Here is a 27,714-nt window from a genome sequence, read left to right as displayed (position 1 = left end):
CTTTTAAATAAACATCATTTTTTATTATGTGTAATAAAGTTTTATCTTTTCTTTTCTTTTTAATAATTGGTTTACATAATAGTTTAAAATATATCAATTTTGTTCCACAAAAACCACCTGCAATAATAATTGTATTTGACTTAAGCGGCAAGATATGCATTATAAGTACAATAACACATTTTCAGACATATGACAAAGAAAAAAGTAGGTACTCTCAAAAATTATTTATTTCGTCAATGCGTAGACAGGCGTGAATCATCAGTATAGTCGTGTGCGGGTAGGTGCGTTGCGCGATCGAGCGTGGACTGCGCGTGTAACGGCACAACAGTCATACACCAAACGCCTGCCGTGGTGAGCGCACGTATGTGCACTGTGCTTTCTGCGGGCCATAGCTGCCATCTACAAAATATTACTTTACTTTACGGCAGGAAACAATTTATTTTACTTTAATTTCGAACAACTTTTAGAAAAAGTCGAGTTTTGAGAAGAAAATAATAAGATCGTTTTGGAAAGTACAAAATATTCTTTATATTTGACTTATTGAATATTAAAGAGTCCAGAGCTAGAGAAATAAAGAAATGTTGCCTTGTGAAACAGCCTGAAATGTAGTGCCCTAGAGGTTACTACTCCGCTTCATATAAGTATAGTGATACAATAGTGAACCTTGAAATAAATTGCACGTAGACTCGTTCTCGGGTGCGAGGCGCAAGAGTTAATCTCGGCGGCCATATCCGGTACTCTTTATCCCCACGACTTTCTATTGCCACTTCCATCGTTATAGTGGCTGAAATTAATAAACCTTATATCAAAAACTCTCTTTCCGGCTGAAAATATTTCAGACCATTATTGATATTCAACGTAACGCTTAACGTTTAAGCTTTAAAAATTACAAATGTTTTTAAATTAGTAACAAAGGCTTACTTAAATTGAGAATAATTATTTATTAGAAAATAAACAATTATTTGATTCTGCGAAGATGAATTTAAAGACTTTAAGTATTCTAGTAATCTGACGTTGTTTTGTATTTAAAGACACAGTAACCGACTTAAAAAGACGTGAAGCTATAGTAGTTTGTGTTTTTTTTGGTATATCTATACAAAATTGTGTGGTAGCTTATATAAACCGTGTGCAGATTTTAAAACACACATAATTGTATTTTTAAAAATAAATAAAAGTAATAAAAATCGAAAAATCAACGATGTAGGATACTCGCATAAGCCTTTTTATAAAAGAATAATAAATACACTCTGACACTATAGATTAGCTTAAAGGATTGTAATTATTACATAAAAAAGATTCTGACAGATTAAGAACCATTTAAAAATAAAATAAATAATTACATACAACTAGTTTGCATTAGCGTGAAGTAGGTTTTCCTATAATCTCCGTCCATTACGTAACCGAAGTCGATTTTACTTGGCTCCACTTGTAACTTCGGAAATTCTACGTTCAAGTGCAAAGGCATAGACTGAAATAAAATTTAATTTAACTAATTGGATCGCTATCTATTTTCCTTTGGTGTAGGTACTATCAAATAAATTGGAAATACCAGTCGCAGACACGTAGTTAAAAATGCGCTTTCGTAACAATAGTCCTTTTGGATATAAAGGCGATGGGGTTGTTTTGATTTACTTTTCGATTGCATTCCACTCTCGATTTGTATTTTCCGATTGCTAGTTTTGTTTCTCTAATAATATACAGTTTCAAGTTTTGATTCCGATTTTCATTACCTCCACTTTGTAACACGGCACAGTCATTCGCTCTTTATTATAAAGTAGTACGGAAGTGAAAATAAATTTTATGATAGAAAATTACATAACTACTTAGTTTATAGTACTTGTATGAGTAAAATGTATAGTCATAAGTATCTGTTATTTTAAAATGTAGTCAATTCTGTATGTATTTATCATATAAATTTTAGCCCACTTAAGTCAAACGTTTAAAATACTTAAGAAATTGGGAGATATTATTTAATTTACAGTTTATAACAGTGAAACGCAATTTTGCAAATTAGTTTCAAAAAGTTTTTAGCGGAATGTATTCAAAATCACGGAGCACACTCTAAAATTTAAATAAAGAGATTTTAATTTTATAATAATATTTTATAGGAAGTGTTTATATAAAATTAAATAGAAGATTATATAAACCTTATCATATAATATATGAAAATACCTTACAAACAATAAATATTTCGGACTTGACATTATACTTGCTAGGTAACAAAAATGTACACGGGCTCTATGGGTCTACTTGTATTCAGTATTTTTAGGAAATACACAAAAAATCTTTGTACACATTATTTTTTTTATAATATATATTTATTTATTCCTCTTCAATCCAAAACCTCCATCTCATCACAAAAACTTAAAAAATTTAAATTCATGGGTGCTCATAGATATAGTCTACGCTCTTCCGAGAAATACTTTAAATATCTACTGTACAAGCATTATTTATAATTGTTTGTTTAGTAATTTTCATTATGTTTTAGTCATAGTATATATGCAGTTTTTACATTTCTATTTTAGTTAAGTTAGCGACAGCTATATGTTCCTATGCGCAATTTGTTCTTACTGATACGTAAACATAGCAAGGAAACTGGGATGATGATTCTATGCATATATATAGGGTATTGATAAATATTATAAAGAAAACAGAAAAAAAACAAGATGAAAAGTCGTAGCACTATTGGTACGTGTTATTATTAACTACATACATACATTTGAGGTAAGAAAATATCATAATATACCATTAAAAAGATGTTCTGTTCATCAAAGAATTTTAGTTCAGCTGTATCGTTCTTATAGGAGTCATATACTTCTCCTGGTTTCGGCCACATATCTTTTGTCACTATTGCGACTTCAACCGCCACCTGGATTGGTCATATTTAATGATTAAAAAAGTAGTTTGTGCAACTGCTAAAAACAGAACTGTGTATTTACACTATTATTTATCTTATCTCATATTTAATTGGCATTGAAACTTAATACATGTTATCCATATACATTATACATATACATAGTCCATGATACATGGACTATAGAAATATGACCCAAAAAATTATTTTTAAAAAACCAAATAAATTATGTTGCATCAAATCCAGATTTATCTAAATTTGACCTTGTTCACGGATTTGGCCTAGCTAGGAAAGCTTCCCGACGTAAGCAAATCTTGTAATATAATAATGATTTCACTTACCTCAGTAGAACTACCAGGGAATAATTCTAAATCAAGCGTATGTGACCCCAGACCTGAGCCTATGCATTTAGCAAAACACTGCTCTTGAGGAATGCGAAGAAACCAGGGCTTTTCAGTAACAGCATACGTTTGAAGACGTCCTGAACCGGTATTCATGACTCGTATATGTTTCCTTATTCTGTGAAAATATAATACTTACAATAAGTAATAAAACTTGTATTTGGGTATGAATTTAGTAGTTTTGAAGTGAAACTTCTTTAGAATCGTTGTGATTTCAAACCGGATGCAACGGAAAAAGCGACAGTAAAAAGAGACAGACGCATAAATTCGTAGGATTTAGCGTGGGAGAGAATGAGATGGGAAGAATTGTGCAGTGTATAAACTTTAAATTGGCGTGTATTTAATCATTTTCTGAATTAAAAAAAGCATAGATGTGCAAAAAATTACATAAGTAATAATCATCGAATTTCAAACTCCCATTATTTTAGTTTTCATCAAATTAAAGATTGATATTGATATTAAACTTATAAATGAAAATTTAACATAGTCCTACATTTAGTTAGTGAAAAAAGTATAATTTACATATTATTCATTATAAAAACTTTGTTTTTAATGGTTTCACTTCTACCACGTGTGAATTGCACACATGCGTTTTTTTTTACTTTGTATCATAGGCCTCTCTACAAATAGTTATTACAAGCTTTGCCCTTATCATTCTAATGTCACTTTGGAAATAAATAAGACGTCTTATATTAAATGGGTGTTACGTATAATATTTTTTATCTGTTTACCTGAGTATGTCATTCGCTGGTAGATCCAGAGCGCAGATCTGAATGTGCAATTTCGTGGGAAGAACTAATAATTTTGGGGACCGTGGAATCGCCATTAAACGGACGATCAGTGGTGGAGGCTCCGGGCGATACCAGTTAGGCCTATTAGTTAAAATATATTATTTTCTGTGTGTTTGTGTGTGTATAAGTCCTGCATACATTTAGATGTAATGGATTACATAAATGTGGCGTAGAGGTTTAACTGTGAGACTCTCAACCCGTCGTACATTCAAATGGATTTTTCGATGTGCGCAACTGACGCTTGCTGGTACGACGAAAAGATATGTCGTCAAGAATGTCTTAGTTTTAAAAATTTACGACATCTTAACATACTATTAAGAAACATACAATCTGAGGTCATTTCAAATAGGGTTGTGCGGTCAATGAACTTTTATCCTAAAAATGAGTAAAATTAAAATAATTATTTAATTTATTTTACGTGCTATGTCAACGACGTGAGCGAACTCTTAACACCACTTAAACTACTTTCAACAAGCAACATATTAATTCGGTTTTAAATTCCACACAATCAGGGCAACGTGTAAATCCAAGCTTAAGAATAAGAAACTCGAGAAAATTTTAAGAAAACAGTCTCAGGAAAGTGGCTTGTTAAGTTGAAAAAACTTTGAATAACAAAAGAGATTTCCTCTATCTTATAAAGTCTTTTTCACTTAGCTAACCTATTGTCTATGGGCCGAGCACATTGTTGACTTAACCTGATTCTATCCCATTGTTTTAAATAAGCGGTACGGAGTATAAATGAAAGAAGGGAAATAGTTGAATCGTTTAAAATTTATATCCTTAGAGTTGATTTTATATAAAATTACATATAATTACATAACATTGCTAAATTAATTTGATTATTTGCACCTCAGAGTTTAAGAAGTACCTTTACGAGTTCATACGTGCTACCCTACGTTGGTTTTAATAAATGTACACTAATACAATACTAAAAACGAATTCAAAAGGTTTGTATTGTTTCGGAGAAATTTTTATGAAATTGACCAGTTTATTGCAACATGTTTTTCTTTCATAATGAAATAATAAAAAATGAACAAACATAAAAATATTATTTATTTATTAAATAAATTACTATTTCTAAGACTAGACTATTCTCATTCCTTTCGAAAGCTTAAATAAAATAACAAGTCCATATATATTTATATCTTGCTATCAATTATAAGATTTAACACTAGACATACTCAATTAATTGCGTGGCAATTCTTTCAAAAAAGATATTCTTAGACATTTAATGTCACTGAATCAGGCAGATTTTAAGACACAGGCTTTAGTTATACACACACAAATACACAACAACCTACACGCATTCTGTCTGTATATAATTTGCTTTTGATTTTAAAATTATATATATGTTCAGTACGCGTAAAGGTTTTCTAAATAAATAAAAGGTTCAGTTTACGACCTGGAAGTAAGCCGCCAATAGTGTGGACGATGATTATTAAGAAGGCCAGGAACCATAGAGTTATAATGTCAATATAACCATAGAGATATAAGTAAAATATAATTGATTATATGACCATTTTTAAATAATAAATAAAAGTATAAAACAAATGGCATTCTATTTATCATTCCATAGGGACTAACAAGATTTTCCGTTCAAATAATTGTTACAATACAAAGTTAACAAATGGTTTTAAGATTGTTGATTTAGGCCTATGTAAAGTCGGTACTTACGTTTTGATGTAAATATCATGGCTAAAGGCGTAAGGACCGAAATGTTTGATTTTAATTAAAGAATTTATTAATTATTACAGAGGTATTATCTGGTGTTAACTTCTAAAATTTGATCTTAATATTATAATTAAATGTAATGCAGGTTTAATATTAGTGTTACGAATTTTTACGAGTTGCCCATATATTAAGAATGCGCAACCTCTTTGTTTATCTGTCTAAAGGTTGAACTATTTTTTGAAGTGAAACTTCTTTATCGGGGTTGGAAAAAAATTTTGTGTAACATTTTTTCGTTACGCGTCACATTTTTCCGTTACGCGCCATCTTTTGAAGTGAAACTTCTTTATCGACGTATGGGAGAAATTTTGAAGCAGGTTACGCGCCATGTTGCTTTTTGAAGTCAAACTTCTTTATCGGCGTTGGAAAAAATTTACACACATTTGTCACATTTTTCGGTTACGCGCCATCTTTTTCTTGTCTCTACCACGGTTGATCCGAAGAGATTCGAAGCCATTAGTAACAAAAATATATAATAACGATAACAATGATAGTAATACTAATAATTCTATTACAATTAATGAAATTCTGTAATAATCTTATAGTAGGTACTACATAGTAGTACAGTAATTTAACTTTAAAACGAAATAATTGTATTTGTCATATCATGTCTATGATAATAAAAGCCTTATTTAAACTTTATCTAATTTAACTTTATTTAACCAATTTCTGTAAAGTTGCATATAGTACATCATTTTTCGAAAAATAAGGTCATAAAGAAGTTTCACTTCTAATACGTGTGTACACCTAGTACATGCACACATTTTTATTTTCCTTTAAATGCGACTCAATTGATGAAAACCTTTGAAGAATTGTTATTTTATTGTTCTTGTTTTATTTTCGTTATTCTGTGCGTTCTCTCTTCATCTGTTTCTCTAACTTCACAATATGGTTATTAATTTATCAGTACATTTTGATTTATGTGTTTTTCTTTAAAATGTATTAAAAAATATGTAACCTTTCCACAGAATTACAGATAAAACCTTGTGGGATAAGTCAAAGACGGGCCAACTTATACATTATGAATAGTTCTGATTTACCGTGCCACGGGGAGTACCATTAACACAAATTTATTTTCAGTGTGATCGAGAAGGTTTGGCTCGCCTGAAGTATGCTACACAGATGATTTGACAATATCGACATTATTACTAGGGCCCGGCGTCAGGCGGGCAACTGTGCCTTGTACACATTAAATTTTTTATACCTAAACTTTCCGCATCAATTATTCTAGATATTAGACAAATGACGTTGCTGAGAACTTGTTTTTATATAATACAAAAGTTAGACATATTATTCTGGCTTTAGTAGGTACTATCAAGCTCATGTGAAACGTCGTAGAGCTTTTTATATGAATAAAAAATAATCATATATCCCTCAAGGCAGCGTTCGCAAGAAATGTTTTCAGTCGATCGTTTTTCTCCGACTTTGCAAATCCGAGTACCACGACAATGTCTTTTAAAGGGGCATATGACATAAATAACATGACTCTCTATAGGTAAAATAATTTTTTCAATAGATCCAAAGATTACTCCCTACAACCTCACAAACTTTACCTCTTTATAATATTAGTATTTATTGCCCAGAGAAAAACCATTGCTTAAGTAGTTATACTAGCTATAAACTGGACATGTATGAAACCCAATCTACCTGCTGATAGGCAATCGCATGGAAAAGTAGGTACGAGCTGTTACCTTCTTTAGTATATAAAAAACACATTAAAGAAAACATTTTCAATTCACTTAATGAAAGGACAGTACTTCTGAAACCCAATGTTTTTTACAAAAAGTAACTAGTATAAATTATACCTACTACTTTGAATGGAACATATGTACATTACAAAATCTTTTAAGCGATTCATATGTGTACCACCACCATTGTGAGCTGTAATGTATTTTATTGCTTAATGCATCTGAAAGTTTGCTTGGCTTGGCTTGCAGTTAGGTAAATCGACTCACAACAAATTACCTACGTTTAGAATACTTTAGGATTATATGCGGAAATGGACGCTAAGTTTATGTTTTATACGCGCAACTATCAGGGGACTTATCCTAATGACTGAGCCAATTAAACCTCAACTGTGATATCTTCTTATTTAAAAGGATTTAAAATCTGGTGGATCGTTTCCAGTATATTTACTGAATTGTATCAACAAGCTTTGAAACGTGCACCGTGATTCACTTATAATCCATAATTTTTAATACTGTTTTAAAACATTTTCTTACGTTTATTCATTTTAATATAATAAACCCTATTTATAAAAAAATGCATGAGACCGTACGTATGGAAAGAAGAATAAAGTACAGAAATTTATGTGACGGTGTATCACAAATTGGTCACAATTCCACCGAAGCGTCGACATACATTACAATACTATGATAATACTTAACAACAAAGTTAACTTTTTCAATAATTATTTTTTAAATGAAACAAAATAAAAATAGAAATTTCAAACAAGGCATGATAAATGATAATTGGTTTACAATCTTAAAGTATTCTGTACAAAGTGCGACTGAAGAAACCTGTTATTGACGCCCGTATCAAGTGTCTGTCTTTAAAAGTTTAGTTTATGTTTGTACAAGTAAGTAAATATAAAATAAAAGAAGAATAATTCATTATTTGTATCAATACTTTTTATACTGTCATCAATGTAGTAGTTTTCAAGATTATATCTGATATCTTTGTTAGTCAGTTTTGCATGTAATGATTCTGGTAAGGAGTTAAAATTTGGAATCATATGGTTTAGTGACCTTTTTCGGTATATGTTTTTTTTTCGCGATGGTATGATGGTATGTGAATGTGCGGTTCTAATTTACTCTATCATCTATAATTAAGCCGAGGTATATAGTATCTTTGCACGCACTCCTAATTTTATTTCAAATTAAAAAAATAAGTCATCAGGTTTTGTTGGTGATAATATGTCGATAAGTACTTAAGCTTCCTAAATATTGCGGTTTAAGTAACCATATGGCAGCAGGTCTAACTAACAATATGGTTCAAGTTTAACTTGATACATTGCCCAGAAGTTATCGTTAACATTGCAAATGTTGGAAAAATATCGCTTAAAATAAATGCAGTCATGTAGATTCATTTATTATTATCTCATACTTTATCAATATCTATAATTATATTATACATTAGAAACACTATTACACATGTATATTGCACATTAGTTAAAGTGTAGCGACCCATGATGGCAGTCACGGGCTGCGAGCGGTAGGGTCGCGAGTTTAGTATTATAACAATAGAAGGTCGTTTTCATTATTCGCCAACCGAACCCCGTACTCAACAGGGTTGTATTTATGTATATTTCTAACGAAACAACTCAAAAAACTACCGGATCTATTACAAAAATTGTCACCATTAGAATTAAATATCCAGACGTGTTTCGATAAGTCGCTTTTAATAAATGTCTTTATTTAAACTTCATAATAATAATAAGCAAACATGTGATTCTATTCAAAAAGGTCTATAATTCCAGTGGTTGTTCGTCCGTAACACTGCCAAAGTGTTCTTAAAAAATGCATTTGAAACAGCTGAGCCTGATTCCCGGTATGTCCGCTTTCAGATGGAACAAAGATATGTGGACCAGCTTTGTTTAAGCTATACTAAAAAGATTTGACTCATAGACTTCGAATAGCTGGTTTAGACCCCTGGAATTACGACAATTCAGCTCGAAATCATAGACTACAATGGGAATTAGTTAAAATAAATTGACGAGTATAATTATAGCTTTTTTTTACTTTCTGTGTTATATCAAGCAGAACTTACTGTACAGCTTGGCAGTCAGTGGACTGGGAGATGTCTGTTTAAATTTATATGTACTAAGTGTTAGGAGTATCTGTATACTATATAGATTAGCAAGCTGCGCTAGTTAACTAAATTAATGGTGATAACTAAGAGCCTAACAAACCTATGGATCCCCAGCTCTACAGTTATACCCAAACACAATAAAAGTAGTGAATATATAAATAAGTACGGAATGTCTGCACCATGTCTGGTAGTGGGATTATCTCAAGGCTCACCGCGATAATTAAGGGCTCGAAGGAGTCTTCTTCCATTTTGAGAGGAAGCCAGAAATGAATATAACAGAGCAATATTCAAATCTGATTCATTGTTTAAATAACAACACAAACATAAAGATACTCTCGTGAGCTGTAGATGTATGGCGCACCTTCATCTGTTAAAATTTGGAGTAACCACGTGAGCCGCGTCAGCTGTTGGTCCATATTCAAATGAAATCTGAACCCTTACAATAATGTTGATTCAATCTTATTTAACCAACCCTTTACCCGGTCTACATATTGTTAGCAAAGTATTATGTTAAATAATGCTGTTTTATCGTTGCAAAACGTAAATAAATCCATGATGTGCCAACCGTATCGTAGAATATCGTAAATTTAGTAATATTTTTGAAGTGAAACTTCTTTATCGGGGTTGGAAAAAAATTTAGTGTAACATTTTTTCGTTACGCGTCACATTTTTCCGTTACGCGCCATCTTTTGAAGTGAAACTTCTTTATCGACGTATGGGAGAAATTTTGTAGCAGGTTACGCGCCATGTTGCTTTTTGAAGTCAAACTTCTTTATCGGCGTTGGAAAAACATTTACACACATTTGTCACATTTTTCGGTTACGCGCCATCTTTTTCTTGTCCCTACCACGGTTTATCCGAAGAGATTCGAAGCCATTAGTAACAAAATATATAATAACGATAACAATGATAGTAATACTAATAATTATTCTATTACAATTAATGAAATTCTGTAATAATCTTAGTACTACATAGTAGTACAGTAATAAGTTAAAATGAAATAATTGTATTTGTATTCATGTCTATGATAATAAAAGCCTTTTGTTAAACTTTATCTAATTTAACTTTATTTAACCAATTTCTGTAAAGTTGCATATAGTAGATCATTTTTCGAAAAATAAGGTCATAAAGAAGTTTCACTTCTTACGTGTGTACACGCACACATTTTTTTTTCTTTTAAGTATCGGTCTAGTCCTAAATGTATCCAACATACTAATGTAGGATAGTACTTACAGTAGCAAGTCGATAGTGGAGGAACGACCTAAAATTGTTGCAGTATAAATATTTGAGATTGCACAGCCTCCAAGGAAATACTAGCCCGCTGTACTGATGAATATTTCAGTGCGACAAATCTAAGTGACCACCAGGGATACTGGCTTGAAATTTTAGAATTTATTTATAAAGTCCACACCACAGTTACAGTTCTTATAAATGGATATAGAATATGTTAAGAATTATCAATATTACATTTTGATACCACTGAAGAAATTCACTATTAAGATTTCGGCTTTATATTAAATCTTATATAAAATTAACATTAATTCGTTACTAAATAATACTAGCTGATCCGGCAAATGTCGTTTTGCCTTGCATTTCATTTATAATAAAAAATAGGGGTTGATCGTAGAGGGGTGAAAATTAGGGGTTGTATGTATTTTTAATGATGTATCATAACAAAATATCTAAAAATTAAAAAATAATAATTTAGGGGTGGACTACCCTTAAGATTTAGGGGGATGAAAAATAGATGTTGTCCGATTCTCAGACATACCCAATATGCACACAAAATTTCATGAGAATCGGTCAAGCCGTTTCGGAGGAGTTTAACTACAAACACCGCGACACGAGAATTTTATATATTAGATAGAATAAGTTCGTCTTTTTACGCTTTTGTCTGAAAAAATACTACGCCTGAGGTTCCAGACATAGAACACCAAAAAATACAATTACGAGTGTATTGTGTGTGGTGCGAGGGTGAGAATATGTGCGAGCATGTGTTTAGTGACAATTCCCAAAGCCTACAATATGAACAAACTTCAGGAATATCATCAACTCACCGTAACATATGTTTATACACAAATTGAAGCAATTGCGACCTTATTATGCACGAGGACTAAGATTGCGGTTTGGTTGCCATGGTAACGGTTTTTCATTAAAAAGATATCGATATCACGATATCTTTTTAAATGTTAATATCTTTCGTTCACGTTTCATAATGGCAACAATTTAAGTTATAAATATCAAAACTTAAGAACCTTGTATATTCCTTGTAATATATTCCATACGGATTTATTTCAAGATGAATTTCGACAATAATACTGCATAAAGCTTGTCAAAGGCTAATAGGATTACTTCGAAATTGCTCTGAGTAAGTTAACAGTATGTTAAAGTTACTATGAATTTTCCGTGTTGTCGGTTGGCATGTATAGGGTGTTTTGTTACTAAACGTTAATTTTTAAATTTATAATAATAAAAAACATATCTGATTTCCGTACGTACTATATTTCAATTTAATTTATATGTAGTAAGTTTTAGGAGTATCGGTAGTATATGCAGTGTATGTATTATATATGTAGGTAGACCTATTTATTTGTACTCTGGCTAAATTTTATATTTTTTTATTTTATTTTATTTTTTTATTTTATATTTTTTTAATTAATTGTGCTTTTTATTGTACAATTATCGGTGTATGTATTTTTATGTAGGTTGTATCTCGTATTAGTAATAACTATAAAAATAGAATTATTATCAAATAAAACGTATTAGCAAGCTGCACTAGATAAGTAAATATATGAGAGGGTAAGAACTAAGAACAGACAGAACCCTATTTTAATGTACAATGTACATACATCATCATCATCATCATCAATGGTTATACAGCCCCTTGTGGGCTTTAGCCTCCTCAAGTACACTTTGCCATCGCAATCTATCCAGTGCTCCCCACGTCCAATTGCGAACCCCTATTGTTTCGAGATCCTTGACAGCTCCATCCCACCAACGTAGCCTCGGTCTACCGAGTTTTCTCTTGCCACCGGGTTGTGAGTTCAGTAAGGGCTTGGCTTCTGTCGTTCTGTCGGTCGTCATTCGGTGCACATGTCCCAGCTACTTGAGCCTGCATTTTATGAATTGGACGATGCTGGCGTCGTCTAGGATATTATAAAGTTCTTCATTGTAGCGATTACGCCAAAAACCGTCGCGTCGTCGCAAACTGGACCAAAGATTCTTCGAAGAATCTTCCGCTCGAAAATAAGGAGAGAGATCACGTTTTTCTTGCTAAGGGGCGAGGTTTCAGAACCATAAGTGAGCACTGGTCGCAGCAGAGTTTTGTAGATAACTAGCTTGGTATTCTTTCTGAGTAGTCGCGATCGGAAATATCTACGAAGGCCAAAGTAGCAGCGATTTGCTATCATGATGCGTTTACTGATCTCTTAAATGTCTTATTAATATAAGCATCTGTTAGAATTGTGCAAGTAAATATAAGGCATCTAAGTTACGAACTGGTTTAGCGAAAATATGACAACCTATTATACGAATATGTAGTTTATAACGAAATTAAATGATATGTAATATATAGTATATATAGTATTATTGCACTTACCCCCGCGTTTTACCTATTGGTAGTATTCTCATCAGAATCCCACAAGATGGTGGTGGGTCGGGTTCATTTGACAGCGTCACAAGCGGAGCAGCGCTGGAGTTTTCGTCAATTGTAAATTCTTTTGGTTCGAACTGCAACAATTAACAAGGATTTTATTAAGATAACTCGATAACTTTGATAAAAAGTAATACCTATATGTGTTATAAAAAATAGGATTTCATGATCAAACAAAATTAACACCAACTAACATTACTTTTCATTACGTTCACAAGTAGGTAATTTAATTTGAAAATTATATTCTACTAGCAGACCGGCCAAGCGTTGCTGTGGCTAAGGTTTTTGCTATATTACATAGTAGTAAACTATTCAAGGGAAACGGTAGGAGAACACCAGTCATGGAGACCATCATGCTTTTTTGGTGGTTATGCCATTAGATTGTAGCTTATATGAAACGTTGATAACTTTCAACACAGCGCCATCTGTTAGAATTGTGACTATCAAATAATGAACAAATATTTTGCAATAAAATAATATTGCGGGTATAAACTGAGATATAAGCTATCCTATCTTTTAAGTTGGATCAAACTACAGACGGTGTGCAAATTTGATTGATATCGGTTCGGTAGTTTAGGAGTCCATAGCGGACAAACAACGTGACACGTAATTTATATATATTACTAGCAGACCGGCCAAGCGTTGCTTTGGCTAAGATTTTTGTTATATTACATAGTAGTAAACTATTCAAAGGAAACGGTAGGAGAACTTATGTGAAACGTTGGTAGGTACTTTTAACACAACGCCATCTGTTAGAATTGTATCAAATAATAAACAAATATTAGCAATAAATTAAAATTGCGACTATATTTTGAGATTTAAACTACCCTATCTTTTAAGTTGGATTAAACTACACACGGTGTGCAAATTTGATTGATATCGGTTCGGTAGTTTAGGAGTCCATTGAGGACAAACATTGTGACACGAGATTTTTATATATTAAGATTAAGATTTGTTAAAAGGGAGTTTACTAATAATGATTTAAAAGTTGCTTACACTCAAAGTAAGCATACTACTACAACTCAATAACCTCTTTATCCTGAATTTTTTTTTATACCTTAAAGTTTTGGGAATCTTTAACTAAAATGCCTTTATGTCTGAATATCTATATAATACTAGACTTAAGGTAAATATCATAATTATTTAAATGACAATAGAAATATTCTGTATGAACATACTGTATAAAAAGTATGGTCCTGCGTGCCGTAATCCCGGGCGAGGAACAATTCGATCTCCGTATCCATTTCCACATATACTGAGCTGCTTTCCTTCTCAGAATCTTCAATGTATGATCCCGCTGAAAATGTTATATATTGTGGGCTTATATCGTAATTAGTACATAAATCGCTTGTAAGACGCGCCCTAAAGTAGACGTAATCATTAATTTATGTTACCGATTTGTTTAAATAACCTTTACAGTACCGAGAATAATCTCGGAGAAAAATAAAGAATATTATTAAAATATACTTAAAATGGAGTATATTATTAATAATAAAATTTCACTTGGTTATTTTACGCTATTGGAGGGAAAGGAGCCTACGTGATATCCAAAAAGGTCAGACATGGATACCCTTTTAGCGAGTGCGTTGCAGTCCTTTGAGGGAGAAGTATGGTCTTTTTTTAAACAAATGGAAGTCGTATCTTCCTCAAGGATGACCCCCCCCCCGCCTGCAGTCGATTCAATGCAATGTAATATCTCTGCATAGAAAGAGAACTGAAAGCCCCAGTATTGCTATTTCATGGACGATTTTTTAATTGGCATAATTATTAGCCGTCTGTATGCAATACATGTCAAAACTAGGGTTTGAAAAGAAAACAAGAGATTTGGGTGCACAGCATTGGCGAACCGTTGTAAAACGAAAACTCCGGATTGGCATAGTCAGGGTCAAACTTAGAAGGGTCAAACTTGAAAGGGTAAAAGTCGCACTCTACGATTAGGTTAACACTTTTTTCATAAGCTATAGATACTGGCCGATACACATATTACGTTAGCTAAATAATTTACAGCATAGGTGAGGTTTGCCAAACATCATTAATTTTTCCTGGGATAAACGATCGGCCTCGGAAGATTTATGAGCCTCGCTTAGTGGCTAACGTTTACTCCGATTTTATATTTCATGCTGCTAACGGTGAAATTTTACGCTTACACTGCTCTAGCTAAATCATATTTCATTATAAATATTGTTGCGGCATTTCAGCATTATTGGTATTGGTATTTCAAATTATTTACCTAAACTATTTAACGGAATGCTTGTAACAGATTCTCTTCGATACTTTCAATAATCTTAAGTGCTTTATAATAGTTTAGACTTACTTTGAAAAAATAGTAATATCTAAGGCCAACTATCTTTCTAAATAAGAAAGGAGACTTATAAAGGAAAACATTAAACAGCTAATAAAAGTCATTATCGATTAAATGCTAGGTCATTAGAAAATTGGGCTTCTATATGAAGATCTTAAGTTCTTCTATTTCAAGTTAGCCAGTTTTTTATGACAGATTTTATAATGAAACTAGCTAACCCGGCAAACGTTGTTTTGCCATATTATTTCTAAGAAACATTTTTCAAGTTCAATAAAAATAACTATCAACAATAATAAAAAACAGGGGTTGATGGTAGAGGGGTGAACATTAGGGGTTGTATGTATTTCTATATGCTGTATCATAAAAAAATAAAAACAAAAAAAATAGTCTAAAATTAAAATAAAATTTTTGGGGTGGACACCCCTTATCACTTAGGGGTTTGAAAGATATTTAGTAGCCGATTCTCAGACTTACTAAATATGAATAAAAAATTCATAATAATCGGTCGAGCCGTTTCAGAGGAGTATGGGAACAAACATTGTGACACGATAATTTTATACATTAGAAGATACATGCAAAATATCGGTATCGCGGACTATATGTAAGCGCCTACCTATTTTGTTTAGATAAAACTATATCAGAGTAAAGATGTACCGTTAAGGAACTTTCAAGTTGTAGTAAACAGGTCCCTACCTGTTTACTACAGAACTACGAACTACGAACTAGAACAACTGAGAGGGTAGAACAAACTATTACATAAAGACTTTGATATTCTTATATTATTTAGTTATATATTATATAGAATACTTACAATCTGTTGCAGGGACACAAGGACATGTGCGTGGGAGAACGTCGTAAAAACGAATGTATAGACGGAACGGTAGTTGATCTTGAGGGTACTCTGGAAAATAGGAAAAACAGAAACTACAGTTCAAAATGGTTTTCACCTATCACCTACTGGTCTTAACCTATTTTATTTCGATCCTACCTTATAAATATTTCAACTTATTCCGGATAAGGGAGCCTTCAAGTAATTCACGCAATTTTTGGAGATTATTGACCTCCCCCCCCATGTGACGCGCCGTAACGATTTTCAGTACCCAAGTACAGTACTGTACCCAAGTATACTAAAACGTTTCGTGACCACCTAGTGACTCTTTATACCTAAAAGTTACCATTATGAGGTGTAAAATACTGAAGAGGCGAAAATAATATTAACAATAACGCGTAATTCAATCCCCGCCCCGCATCGTAACGTTTTACAAAAGGACCCCCACCCCCAAAATTCGTAACGTAATACTTGAACGCTCCCTTATGGAACCCCTTATTCCCTAAGGGAACCGTGTGAAAATATGCCAAGTCTACAAATATATCTTGGAAATTCATAACACGAAACCTGTCACCTAATAAAACCACGTTACACAAAATTCCCTGTCATTTCCTTATCTTCATAATATGATTAAATGAGTGAGTTTGTATGCCTGTTACATCTCAATTTATTACAGTGATGAATCTTTAGTAATTTTTCTTTCATAAAATCTTTTCTTAATAATAATAATAACATTAAATTACATTTAGTGAAACTGTACCAACCATTCACGCATCATGCGATGATTAAGGAAAATAGAGATTCATTTTTGTATATATAAATATAAAACATCAATAATAGTCACCAATAACCTACATGCTCAGAAAACAATTTAAATTAAAGGCAAATTTGTATTTTCTCCGTGTCCTAATTGTGGATATATATACTTAGCAAAGCCGAACGGAGAGCTCTAAAAATCACTTAGCATTTTTTCATATAAACAAAATCGCAGGAATCCTCAAGTCTTTAATAAAAGGAAAATGAATATTTCGGTACGCCACAACCGTTTGACCTATCTGTCCCGTATAACAAGTAATTTTCTCCGTATTAGACTTTAGCAAGACGTGAGAAAAATTTGCACAAGCCAAAAGGAATTTGGGGATTAGGTCTTGGGTACATTGCTATATTAAGTCCCGAGCTCTCAAAGGTTATTAAGCTTAGTATTATTATAACAAGGCTTTTGGTTTACAAAAATCTACTTTAATTGCTTACCTCTAAGATTCTCAAGCTCAAGAGTTTTACTAGTTTAAGTGTAAGTTGGAGTGGGTAGTGCAGGTTGCGCGTGTCAACACAAGTTCCGTATTTCTATTTCATTTAAAAATATTATTTGTGGAAAATAAAGTTCAAATATGTGTCTAAAAGTCATATATTAACACAAAGTAACGAGGACATACATAGTTTAGTGCAAAATCCGTCAAAAATAGACTCAAAATAAACTGTGAACAGAACAATAATTTATAAAATTTATACGCGACTAACTTTGTTCAAAACGACTATATTTTTTATAAAAGTGTGATTTCGGAAGTGTATTATTGTGACTATAGTGACTTGTGACACTATTGTGTTGTGGATTCTTTTTGTTGGTTATGAAAATCTATACCTAAATGACTAACAGAAGATGTATATTATAGTCATTCACGACAAACGTCACTAGAAAATAGCATCTATACCAATATTTCGAAGTTACATACAATTAACCAGTTAGCCGATTGCGGAAGTCGTTGCCTCATCAAATAATCCCGAGTTCAAATCGGTGTTTTGTCTTGATCCTCTTTTCTTTTTTTTCTTTTTTTTGTTATTAATTACTGCTAAAAGGATCTGTAAAATGAACTCTCAGAGTCGTGACAACGCATCTGATCGCGAGACTGAGCTCCCCGGTAAACAGAAGCGACTCGCAAATTATAATGTCGAGGAATTTGTCACATTCCGTAGAGAGATAAAAGACATGCTTCGCACATTCCAAAAGGAACAAAGCAAAAAGATGGACAATCTGCACAGACAGCAAAATAACCGCCTCGATTCTTTAGAAAAGTGCATGTCTGAAATATCCACCAAGATGACCACTATTGATACTACGAGTCAGGATATCGAAAAATCTATCGATTTTCTATCGGAGAAAATCGATATATTCCAAACAAAGATAGATAGCCTACAATCGCAATGGAAATCATTGGACTGTCGGGTACAAGTGATCGAAGAACGACAGGATTACATTACACGATCACTAAACAAAACCTGCGTGGAAGTGCGGAATGTTCCTAAAAATGGTCGTAATTCTAAATGCGAGCTATACGAATGTGTTATAAGTCTTTGCAAAAACTTGAATATCCCGATTGATAACCATGACTTAAGGGACGTCGTGAAGGTGCCCAACCGCAAGGATTCTTCTATATCTAGCCTTGTAGTGGAATTCTCTAACACATTACGTAAAACCGAGATCTTAAGTGCTGTGAAAAAATATTACAAATTACACAACAACAAACCAATATCATCTAATCTTCTCGGTATACCCGGTGACGCGACGTCTATCTATGTCTCTGAGTATTTATCACGGAAAACAAAAAGACTGTATCACGTAACCAAAGACTGGGCAAAAGCAAATGACTACAAGTAATGCTGGGTGTCTAATGGACAGGTCTACGTACGCCGTCAAGAAGGAGCCCCTTACAGGCACATCAACTCCGAAGAACAACTCCATCCGACTCAAGGATGACTAGTCTTTCTTGCATTCGCCTATATGATGTATCACACATACCAACACCAAATCATACAAATCAATTCCAGACCTCACTTAATATATTACGCATACTTTTTCTCAAACACACACTCCATACAGCAAGCACTGTCATACCTAATAACAAGCTCCAATCAGCCAACTCCTTTGTTTTATAAAGAGTACTACGTCTTCTACCGGCATATACCATTACTCACACACATAACTATTGCCTCTACTCTCAAAAATATACTGTCCGACCACAACAATTACTCGGGCTATTCCTTTTTACGGATTCATAAATATCTCTCTAACCCACCATCTACTTGTGTCTATAAAATTCGATAGCAATGATTTAATCCAGGCCATTGATGGCACGAAATTCAGCGATAGCGAGCTTTTGTGGCATCCTGAAGACTGCAAAAGTTTCCTCTGCAGGCCCAACCTATCAATCGTATCACAAAATATTCGAAGTATCCAGAAAAACTTCGACGCCTTTACCCTCTTTCTTGCCAGGCTCGGGTTCGATCCAGAGGTCATTGTACTTACCGAATGCTGGATCGATCAACATTTTGACGGACTCTGTTTGAACGGATATATCTGCAAATACTCAACACAATATATTAACAAATGTGATGGTATTGTTATTTTCCATAAGCCGGACATAAACGTTAAGATATCCGAACCTACTTTTTCTGAAAGCAATTGTCTAATCTTGACAATCGATGATGACATAGCAATAGTAACATTATATCGTTCTCCATCCTTTGTAAACATTGACAATTTTTTGGCATCGCTAGATCAAACCTTAAATCAAATTCAAAACAAGTCTACCTACATAGTAGGGGACATAAACATTGATATAAAAGAATCGTCAAGTGATATCAGGAAAGACCAATACTTAAACCTTATAGGTTACCATGGGCTTGCACCTGGCCACACCTTTCCAACACGAGAAGGAAACTGCTTAGATCATGCTCTTGTAAATTCAAGCCTCCTAGCTAAAGTGGCAGTTTGCCCATCATTAGTGTCAGATCACCTTTGCGTTATTTTAGGAATTAACACCATCCCCATAGCAACACCACAGCCTGAGGCCATTAGAAACAAGACCCGAATCAACTATGAAGGAGCTACAGAAGAACTAAAGCTCACTGACTGGAAACACCTCTATGACATCAAAGAGATAAATAACGCAGTTGAAACCTTTAACGATACGCTAAAGAATGCCATCTCAAAACATACCGTCATACAACCAGCAAGAAACTCCAAAACCATTAGGAAACCATGGATGACCGCTGGTCTTCTAAATTGTGTAAGACGAAGAGACACTCTTCACAAAACCGCTAGAAAACATCCCAAAGATCTTGAACTATTGGATAAATATGTAAAATATCGAAACTTCTGCAATAACCTTCTAAAGAAACTTAAAGAAAACTTCGAAAAAAGCACGATTAGGCAGAACAGACATAACACCAAAAAACTATGGGAGTCAGTAAAAAGTATATGCCACATAGGTTCAAAGGAGTCGCATTCCACTGACCTACTTCAAATAACACCCGATCCTGTGGTAGCTCTAAATAAAGCCAACGACTTTTTTACAAACATAGGCAATAGTTTAGCGGAAAGGACTATCACATACTTACATACATCTGAGGAACAGCTAGCAAAAAATATAGATAAGCCATCCAATCCAAACTCATTTTTCTTACATCCAACAGACAAAGAGGAAATACGTGCAACTATCAACAAACTTAAGGGTAACTCAGCTGGAGGTTGTGACAACATAGGAAGCGAACTGATAATCAGACTTAAAAACATCCTCGCGGCTCCTATAACCTACCTTTGTAACCTTAGCATGTCGACCAGCACCTTTCCTGAAGCTTGGAAGCTAGCCAATGTAACCCCAATCTGGAAGTCAGGAAACAAAATGGAAGTCTCTAATTACAGACCAATATCCCTTCTTCCAGTCATAGCCAAGATCCTAGAACGAATAGTGAACAAGAGGCTGCTCTCATTTTTAGAAAAGCAATCGCTCATTTCCTACAACCAATTCGGGTTCAGAAAACAAAAATCTACTGCAGACGCTGTCAGTAATCTTACTGACCATATAAGCGAGAAATTGGATATGGGGCAGGTATGTATAGGTGTCTTCTTAGACCTCGCAAAAGCCTTCGACACGGTCTCACACTGCATTTTGCTGCGAAGAATGGAACTGTTAGGAGTGAGAGGGGTGGCTCTGCAATGGTTTGCTTCCTACCTTAAGGATAGGCAACAGCGTGTTAGTCTTAGGGGACACACAAGCCACAAGAAATACGTCAGATTTGGAGTACCACAGGGCAGTGCGCTTGCACCGACCCTCTTTCTAATATATATCAACGACCTGTGCAGTCTGCCACTGGACAACGGAAATATTTATTCATTTGCCGACGATACAGCTATGATATTTCATGCTAAAACTTGGGAACAGGTTTCTGTCTTAGCAGAGAAAGGTATAAATTGCGTCTCCAACTGGCTTCAAAACAATCTGCTTAGTCTAAATCTCAGCAAAACCAAATTTATGTGCTTCAGCATAACAGATCGCTCCCGCCCAACGACCCTACCAGTCATAAAACTCCACACGTGCTATAACCAATATCCATGCCAGTGTCCTGTTCTCGAATACACCGAAAATATAAAATATCTAGGAATAACATTAGATCGACACCTCACTTGGGAAAAGCACATTGATGCACAGTCTTCAAGGATCAGAAAACTTATGTTAATATTTAATCGACTGAAACGAGTAGCGGAGGACGAGGTTGTTAGAGTAATTTATTTAGCACTTTGTCAGTCCATTCTCACATATTGTATACCGGCATGGGGAGGAGCGGCTGAATCTCTATTGCTTAAGCTGGAACGTGCACAGAGAGCAATCCTTAAAGTTGCCTATCGCAGGCCGTTTAGATACCCCACAGTCAAACTCCACCTAGAAACAAAAACCCTCTCGGTAAGGAAGCTTTACATCTTGGCGACCTGTTCAAGATATCATAGATTTCATGGGCTCACAATTCAGGACACATCTAAGAACAGACGTTTTGCATTCCCAACGCCAAAACGAAGGACTGTATTTGGACAACGCTCCTTTGCATTTAGGGGCCCCTTCCTTTATAACAAATTCTCCAAATCTATGGACTCTGAGATCGTAAAACTATCCAGATACAAATTAGCGAGTCACATAGAAACTACACTAGCCAAATTGGATTTCGAATCCACAGAGGCATTACTACATATCTTGGTATGACTTTGAGGTTTCATAAACACAGACACAGTGCACGATCATAACAACTTTCAGCTACATTCTCAAATACATGCGCAAACTCACCTATTCTCACACTCACTCATTCACTTCACACGTAACACTAAATTTATAACTATTATTGGTATTTTTTATTTTTTATTATCATTTTTTCATATCACATTTCTAAACTATTTTTAACATGTACCACGAAATAATTGTCTTCTAGTTACCCACAACACAGGGCCTCCCTAGTGTGGGGACTAGCGATTTCTGATTTCTGTAACAAACCTTTCTGTCATTAATAAAGTTTTTATTATTATTATTATTATTAAGTATGTCGCGCTTAGACTACTCCAAGAGTTTCGATGACTTTGTAGTTATAAGGGATTTTACATGAGTATCGAGAGAACATGCATAAAAAGCAGGAGCTTTTTTACATACGTACGGATACATCTGAGTTTCACGTAACTTGGAATCGTACTTGCTTAATTTCATAATAATTGAAAACTAAAGGAAAACTTCAAAGATTAGGAATGGTCATATGACCGAATATGAATATAAACGAGCAGACAACGCTGCATTACATATTTAATTTATTATTTAATTTATCCCTAATACCTGACATTTGTTTTTATATTAAAAAATATGCTGAAACGTTAACAATTTTTTTTAACACAGCTATACATAATATACATTCACGATAGACTAAGCTTTTTACAAAAAAAACAAGTAAAATCGTAAATCTGCTGTTTCAGGCTTTGTTAAGAATACGCGTAACACACGGGACTTAATTCAGAAATTAGCCAGGGTTTTCAACAAAACTATTCACCGAATCGAGTCGTTTCGAATCTCTTTATGTTTTCACAAGTCCTTCAAGATCTACGATTTTTTTGTCGTCGTTATTCATTAGTAGAAATAAATAAGTTTTAGTCATTTTATGTAACACTATCAGTACTCCATACTGTCCACAAGCACGCACATCACTAATGTACCTTTCAACTATCTTTCACAAATTGTTTCACAGTGATTCAAAGTCTGGTATTTCGGTCTATTCACACTATACGGTGGTATAAATAGTGCTCTGAAATTGATATGTCCAAATATGTAATATTTTTCAATTTAAAATGTAACAACAAAAATCATTATTAAATCAAACATGAAAATGGAAAATGAGGGATCATAGAGATCTACATTCATTTCACGTGCTTCTAGGGTGACAATATTTGTTGTTGGTATCATCCTTATATAATTCGTAAAAACTGTCTTATTTCTTATATGATGGCAAACATAGACTTTTTAATCTAGCCTTTAATGCCTTAGCTATGACTAGATTAAACTAAATAAAAAAAAATAAAAAAACAAGGTAAATCTAAAATAAAATTGAAAGTAAAAAATGCGATTGCGAAGTTTTAGACGTACAAAGTCAAGGTTCGTAGGTTACCATTCAGAGTCTAGATTTAGCGCTAATTACGACTTCCCTATGTTTTTGACACAGGGAAATCACACTCGGCGCTTAGTCCCGGCACGAACGGTCTAGTGGTTAGTACCCCTGACTGCGAATCCATGGGTCACGGGTTCGATCCCCGGCTGAGACAAACATCAATGTGATGAGCATTTGGTGTTGTGCATAGGTCTTGGGAGTTTAAATATGTATTTATATGTCCATCTATCTATAATATGTATGTATAACCGTTGCATAGTACCCATAACACAAACTTCACCAGCTTAGCATGGGACTAGGTTAATTGGTGTGAATTGTCCAAACATATAAAAAAGGACTGTCTCCATCGTTGACGGAATGATACTTAGCGCAAAATCTAGACTTTGAATCTTACCCTTAGGGCAATAGCATTTCTTCTTCTATTTTACTGATAAGTTACTAATTATGTGTCTTCTAAATGTTTTCCCTGGATACCGTAAAAGCGTTAAACTAGTTTTAAGTAACTTCATAACACAGGATATTATGTATACAAAAAATCTGGTCACCGAGTTACACCTATACAAATGTATCATGCAATGAGATTATGTTTACTAAAGGAAATCATTTTCTGTGTAGACAAAAGGCACAGTGATCAATGCCTCATCAAAATACAAAAGGTATCATTATTTCTAGTTTGTTAATTAAACAATACTAGAGTATTGACATATAAAAAACTAAAATATTGATTTACGTATATAGTACAGCCCACGTTCATTGTGAAAATATACATATTTTGATACGCCTTGTTTGTGTAGCAGATATAACAGGTAATATTAAAAAGGTCATTGACATTTCGAACTTCCTGGAGTAAGTCACCGGGTTTATGTAATAACTTTAGGTTAACTCTAGGTTACTTTGTCGTATTTAATACGAATGTAGTATAAAATGTACTGGCAAATGATATGCGAAATTTTGTATACATTTTGTGATTTATGAATAATGGATATATTAAACAAAAATACATTTTTTAATTAACAATGGCAAATGTTGTTGAGTTTTCATTAGGAGTGGGAGCTACTAGTACCTACTATACTAGTAGGGGCTGAAATCTTACCGTGTTCGTTGATAAGGTACGTATGTATGTTTACACTACATCTTGATGTGTTCGATACATGCAACGCGCGCTGCGGGTCTGATTTTGACATCCTGAAATAAAATATTTTAAATTGTATTTTGAAAAAAATTAAGAACTAAAAGGATTTGCTTTGACAGGAAAAACTGCACTGCAGCTATTTCAAGTGGGAAATAAATTTTCCTACGCTAGCTCCCCAATCAAGACGAATCTAGTAACATCTTTCACGTTACCGGAAGTGACCGCAAAAGAGATTTTTTGTGAAAATGAAGCATTATTTCCAAAGTAAATAAAAATGATAGATTGACGGAGCTTTAATGGTTTTTGTATTGTGGAAACATATTTGTGGATGTGGGAGTTGTGGTGTGATATGGATAAGGAGTGAGGATTATTTTGTGTATAGTTAGGCAAAGCTCCTAGCTCTGGACTGCCTTACGATTCTGTAACTCCGTAAAATGACTACTTCACGACTGATTTGGGCGCGACCGCCGCTGCGAAAACCTCTGTGAGAGTTCGAAAAGTGAGTTACAGAATCGCTAGGCTGATATGGATAATCAAGGTGTCAAATTCTGTTCTGATTTGCAGGGAATAGGTCTCATAGAAACGATTTTGCAATCAGACATAATCGGCAAGTGCGTGACCAGCCTATGTGTGCATGTCCCGAAACACGTCGTCGATTTTTTGTCTAGGACATACCTCACGACGTACTTCTTCACCAAGCAATTATAAATTGCGCATATATTGTAATAATCATTAGTGTACTGCCAGGGTTGGAACGTATGACCGGGGTCATGATTAGCACACCAAGACTAGCAACCAAGACTAGCAACACTGTTAGATTTTTTTTTATATATGTTAAAATTACCACAATACAGCAGGTGTATCATCATCCTGGTTTAGACCTTGCAAAGGGAAGAGCAAAGGTGGTCCTACAGCTTCTATCCATACGTCCAAAACCAAAGGGTCCAAGCGATCAATCTATTGTAAAATTGTCGTCAGAATACATTGCTAGTCATTCTGAAAATGCTGATTATAAAGCAAGGTCACGTACATTTTATTGAAAATTTATTTCCAAAAATAGTTAGTCCTTTCTAGTTACGGACGTTTATATGAAATACTATTAAACATTCTTAATAACCCATTATAGAAAAATACACTAGAAAAACGTATTTCAACTGCGTAATTCCTCTTACAAAAATAGGATTTAAGAAGTAAATGAAACATAGTTTAAAGGGTACGATTTACCCTAGAATCCCATCCTTAGATCTTGACCTGATCACCTGAATACCGATTCAATATTTTCCAAATTGGACAAGACGTCTCCGAGTACTGGGTAAAATACTATATTATAACTTGTATAAGTATATATAATGAGTTGAAATTGAGAACCTACACTTTTTTAGGTAAGTAAATCGACTTACTGTTTCGAAAATCTACCTATTTTCCCTGGATTATTTTTTACCTTTATCAAAACCTGGTCGTGGTATAAGCCCCAGCAGTCAGCGTATACACTAACGGTAATATCCACTTGACCGCATGGTGATAAGATCCGCTGTGATGCTGCACATTCTATGACAATTCCTGGCTCTTCAACGTCGCTTGCCCATTTATCTGCACATTATTTTTTTTTTAATAAATGTCTTTTTTAAAATTTACATGTAATAATAAATTATCATTTTCGCGATATTTTTGGTCTAAACTTTTATTACTCAATTCATTTTGGAATTAAGTTAAGGAAACAAATGCTTCAATACAATTTACAAAATGTATTAAAACGCGTAAGAGGCCTAAGTAAACCGTCGTAAATTTTGGCTTCGGCCATAAAATATGCTGACAATCACTCTGAGTTTCAATTTTTATAACATTATTAAAGATAAAGGATAAAAGTAATATGACAAGTCTTATTTCGCCATTCCTCAACAAGGTATAATAAAGAAACACAGATTATGAGATGTGTGAGTGTCTTACAATCTTTAATAACGCTTTTTGTTTAAATGAAACAAAGCCCGCTATTGTGAACAACTTTAGAACTTGTACCATTTATTTCAAATCATTACAGATATTGTAATTATTTGGAAAAGTCTAGACTGACGCCGATACCATTATGTTATGGATAGCCCGAATCCATACTCGATACACTTAACTATACGATATGTTTATCCATTCACTTTCAAATACACCAAAACAACGCTGCTTAATATTTGACACACCATGTAATGTATTAAGAAAAATAATATTGTACGTTCGTGTAACAGTATGTGAAACGCTTGAAATATTTCATTAAATCGACGGCAGATCTGTAAAATTCGATGACTACATATTTTATACTAGCAGAATTCGTGGCCTCAAATAAATCAATAGTATTAAAGAAGAAGCGCGATTGAAGAGCGATTGGGAGCGATTCAGGACAAATCTTCAGCGCCCCCATCTGTCACGACTGGCAATGAGCTCGCTAAAGGTGGTTTTATTCGTTTACTCGGAAATTGGAGACGTCTAGAATGAAGATACTCGAACATAATCAAAGCATAAGAAACTTAGTTTTTAGGGATTGTATATTTGGTAAAAACATTACCCTTTGACCTTAAAGTTTTTTATATACATTAAAGGCAATTAAAGATATCGTAACTTATGTGCACAATAATAAGGATACCACCAACTGGTCAATATTATCATTAATTATTTTTTTGCTACTTCTCTTTTACCACGTCTAAACTACATACAAAATCCTTAATACATAAGTCCAGGTAACCCAATGGCATAATATTA

General features: G+C 33.8%; 2 protein-coding genes across 3 annotated transcripts in view; both read right to left on the bottom strand.

Annotated features, from left to right (window-relative positions):
- Positions 1–219: 219 nt before the first annotated feature.
- Positions 220–26,085, bottom strand: LOC125048828. Of its 2 annotated transcripts, XM_047647741.1 has the most exons (11): positions 25,814–26,079; positions 24,931–25,022; positions 16,350–16,439; positions 14,415–14,533; positions 13,183–13,313; positions 3,987–4,127; positions 3,196–3,373; positions 2,747–2,869; positions 1,345–1,468; positions 664–784; positions 220–399 (listed from the first exon to the last, which is right to left on the bottom strand). In XM_047647741.1, exons 2-11 carry the CDS (start codon positions 25,019–25,021, stop codon positions 234–236), a joined length of 1,284 nt encoding a protein of 427 aa, XP_047503697.1. In that variant the 5' UTR covers position 25,022; positions 25,814–26,079; the 3' UTR covers positions 220–233. The 2 variants fall into 2 exon arrangements, with proteins under 2 accessions (XP_047503697.1, XP_047503698.1); XM_047647742.1 differs by lacking the exon at positions 2,747–2,869 and having other exon boundaries at positions 25,814–26,085.
- LOC125048897 overlaps positions 25,810–27,714 on the bottom strand; it is a 37,970-nt gene continuing 36,065 nt past the window's right edge. The window contains exons 26-27 of the mRNA XM_047647851.1: positions 26,411–26,559; positions 25,810–25,926 (exon numbers count right to left, since the gene is read on the bottom strand). Of these exons, the coding sequence (XP_047503807.1) occupies positions 25,810–25,926; positions 26,411–26,559 (266 nt within the window). The remainder of the gene's footprint in view (positions 25,927–26,410; positions 26,560–27,714) is intronic.

Source organism: Pieris napi, chromosome 4, assembly GCF_905475465.1.
Source record: "Pieris napi chromosome 4, ilPieNapi1.2, whole genome shotgun sequence".
NCBI classification, from domain to species: Eukaryota; Metazoa; Arthropoda; class Insecta; order Lepidoptera; family Pieridae; genus Pieris; species Pieris napi.
This window is presented reverse-complemented; position numbering and strand designations above follow the sequence as displayed.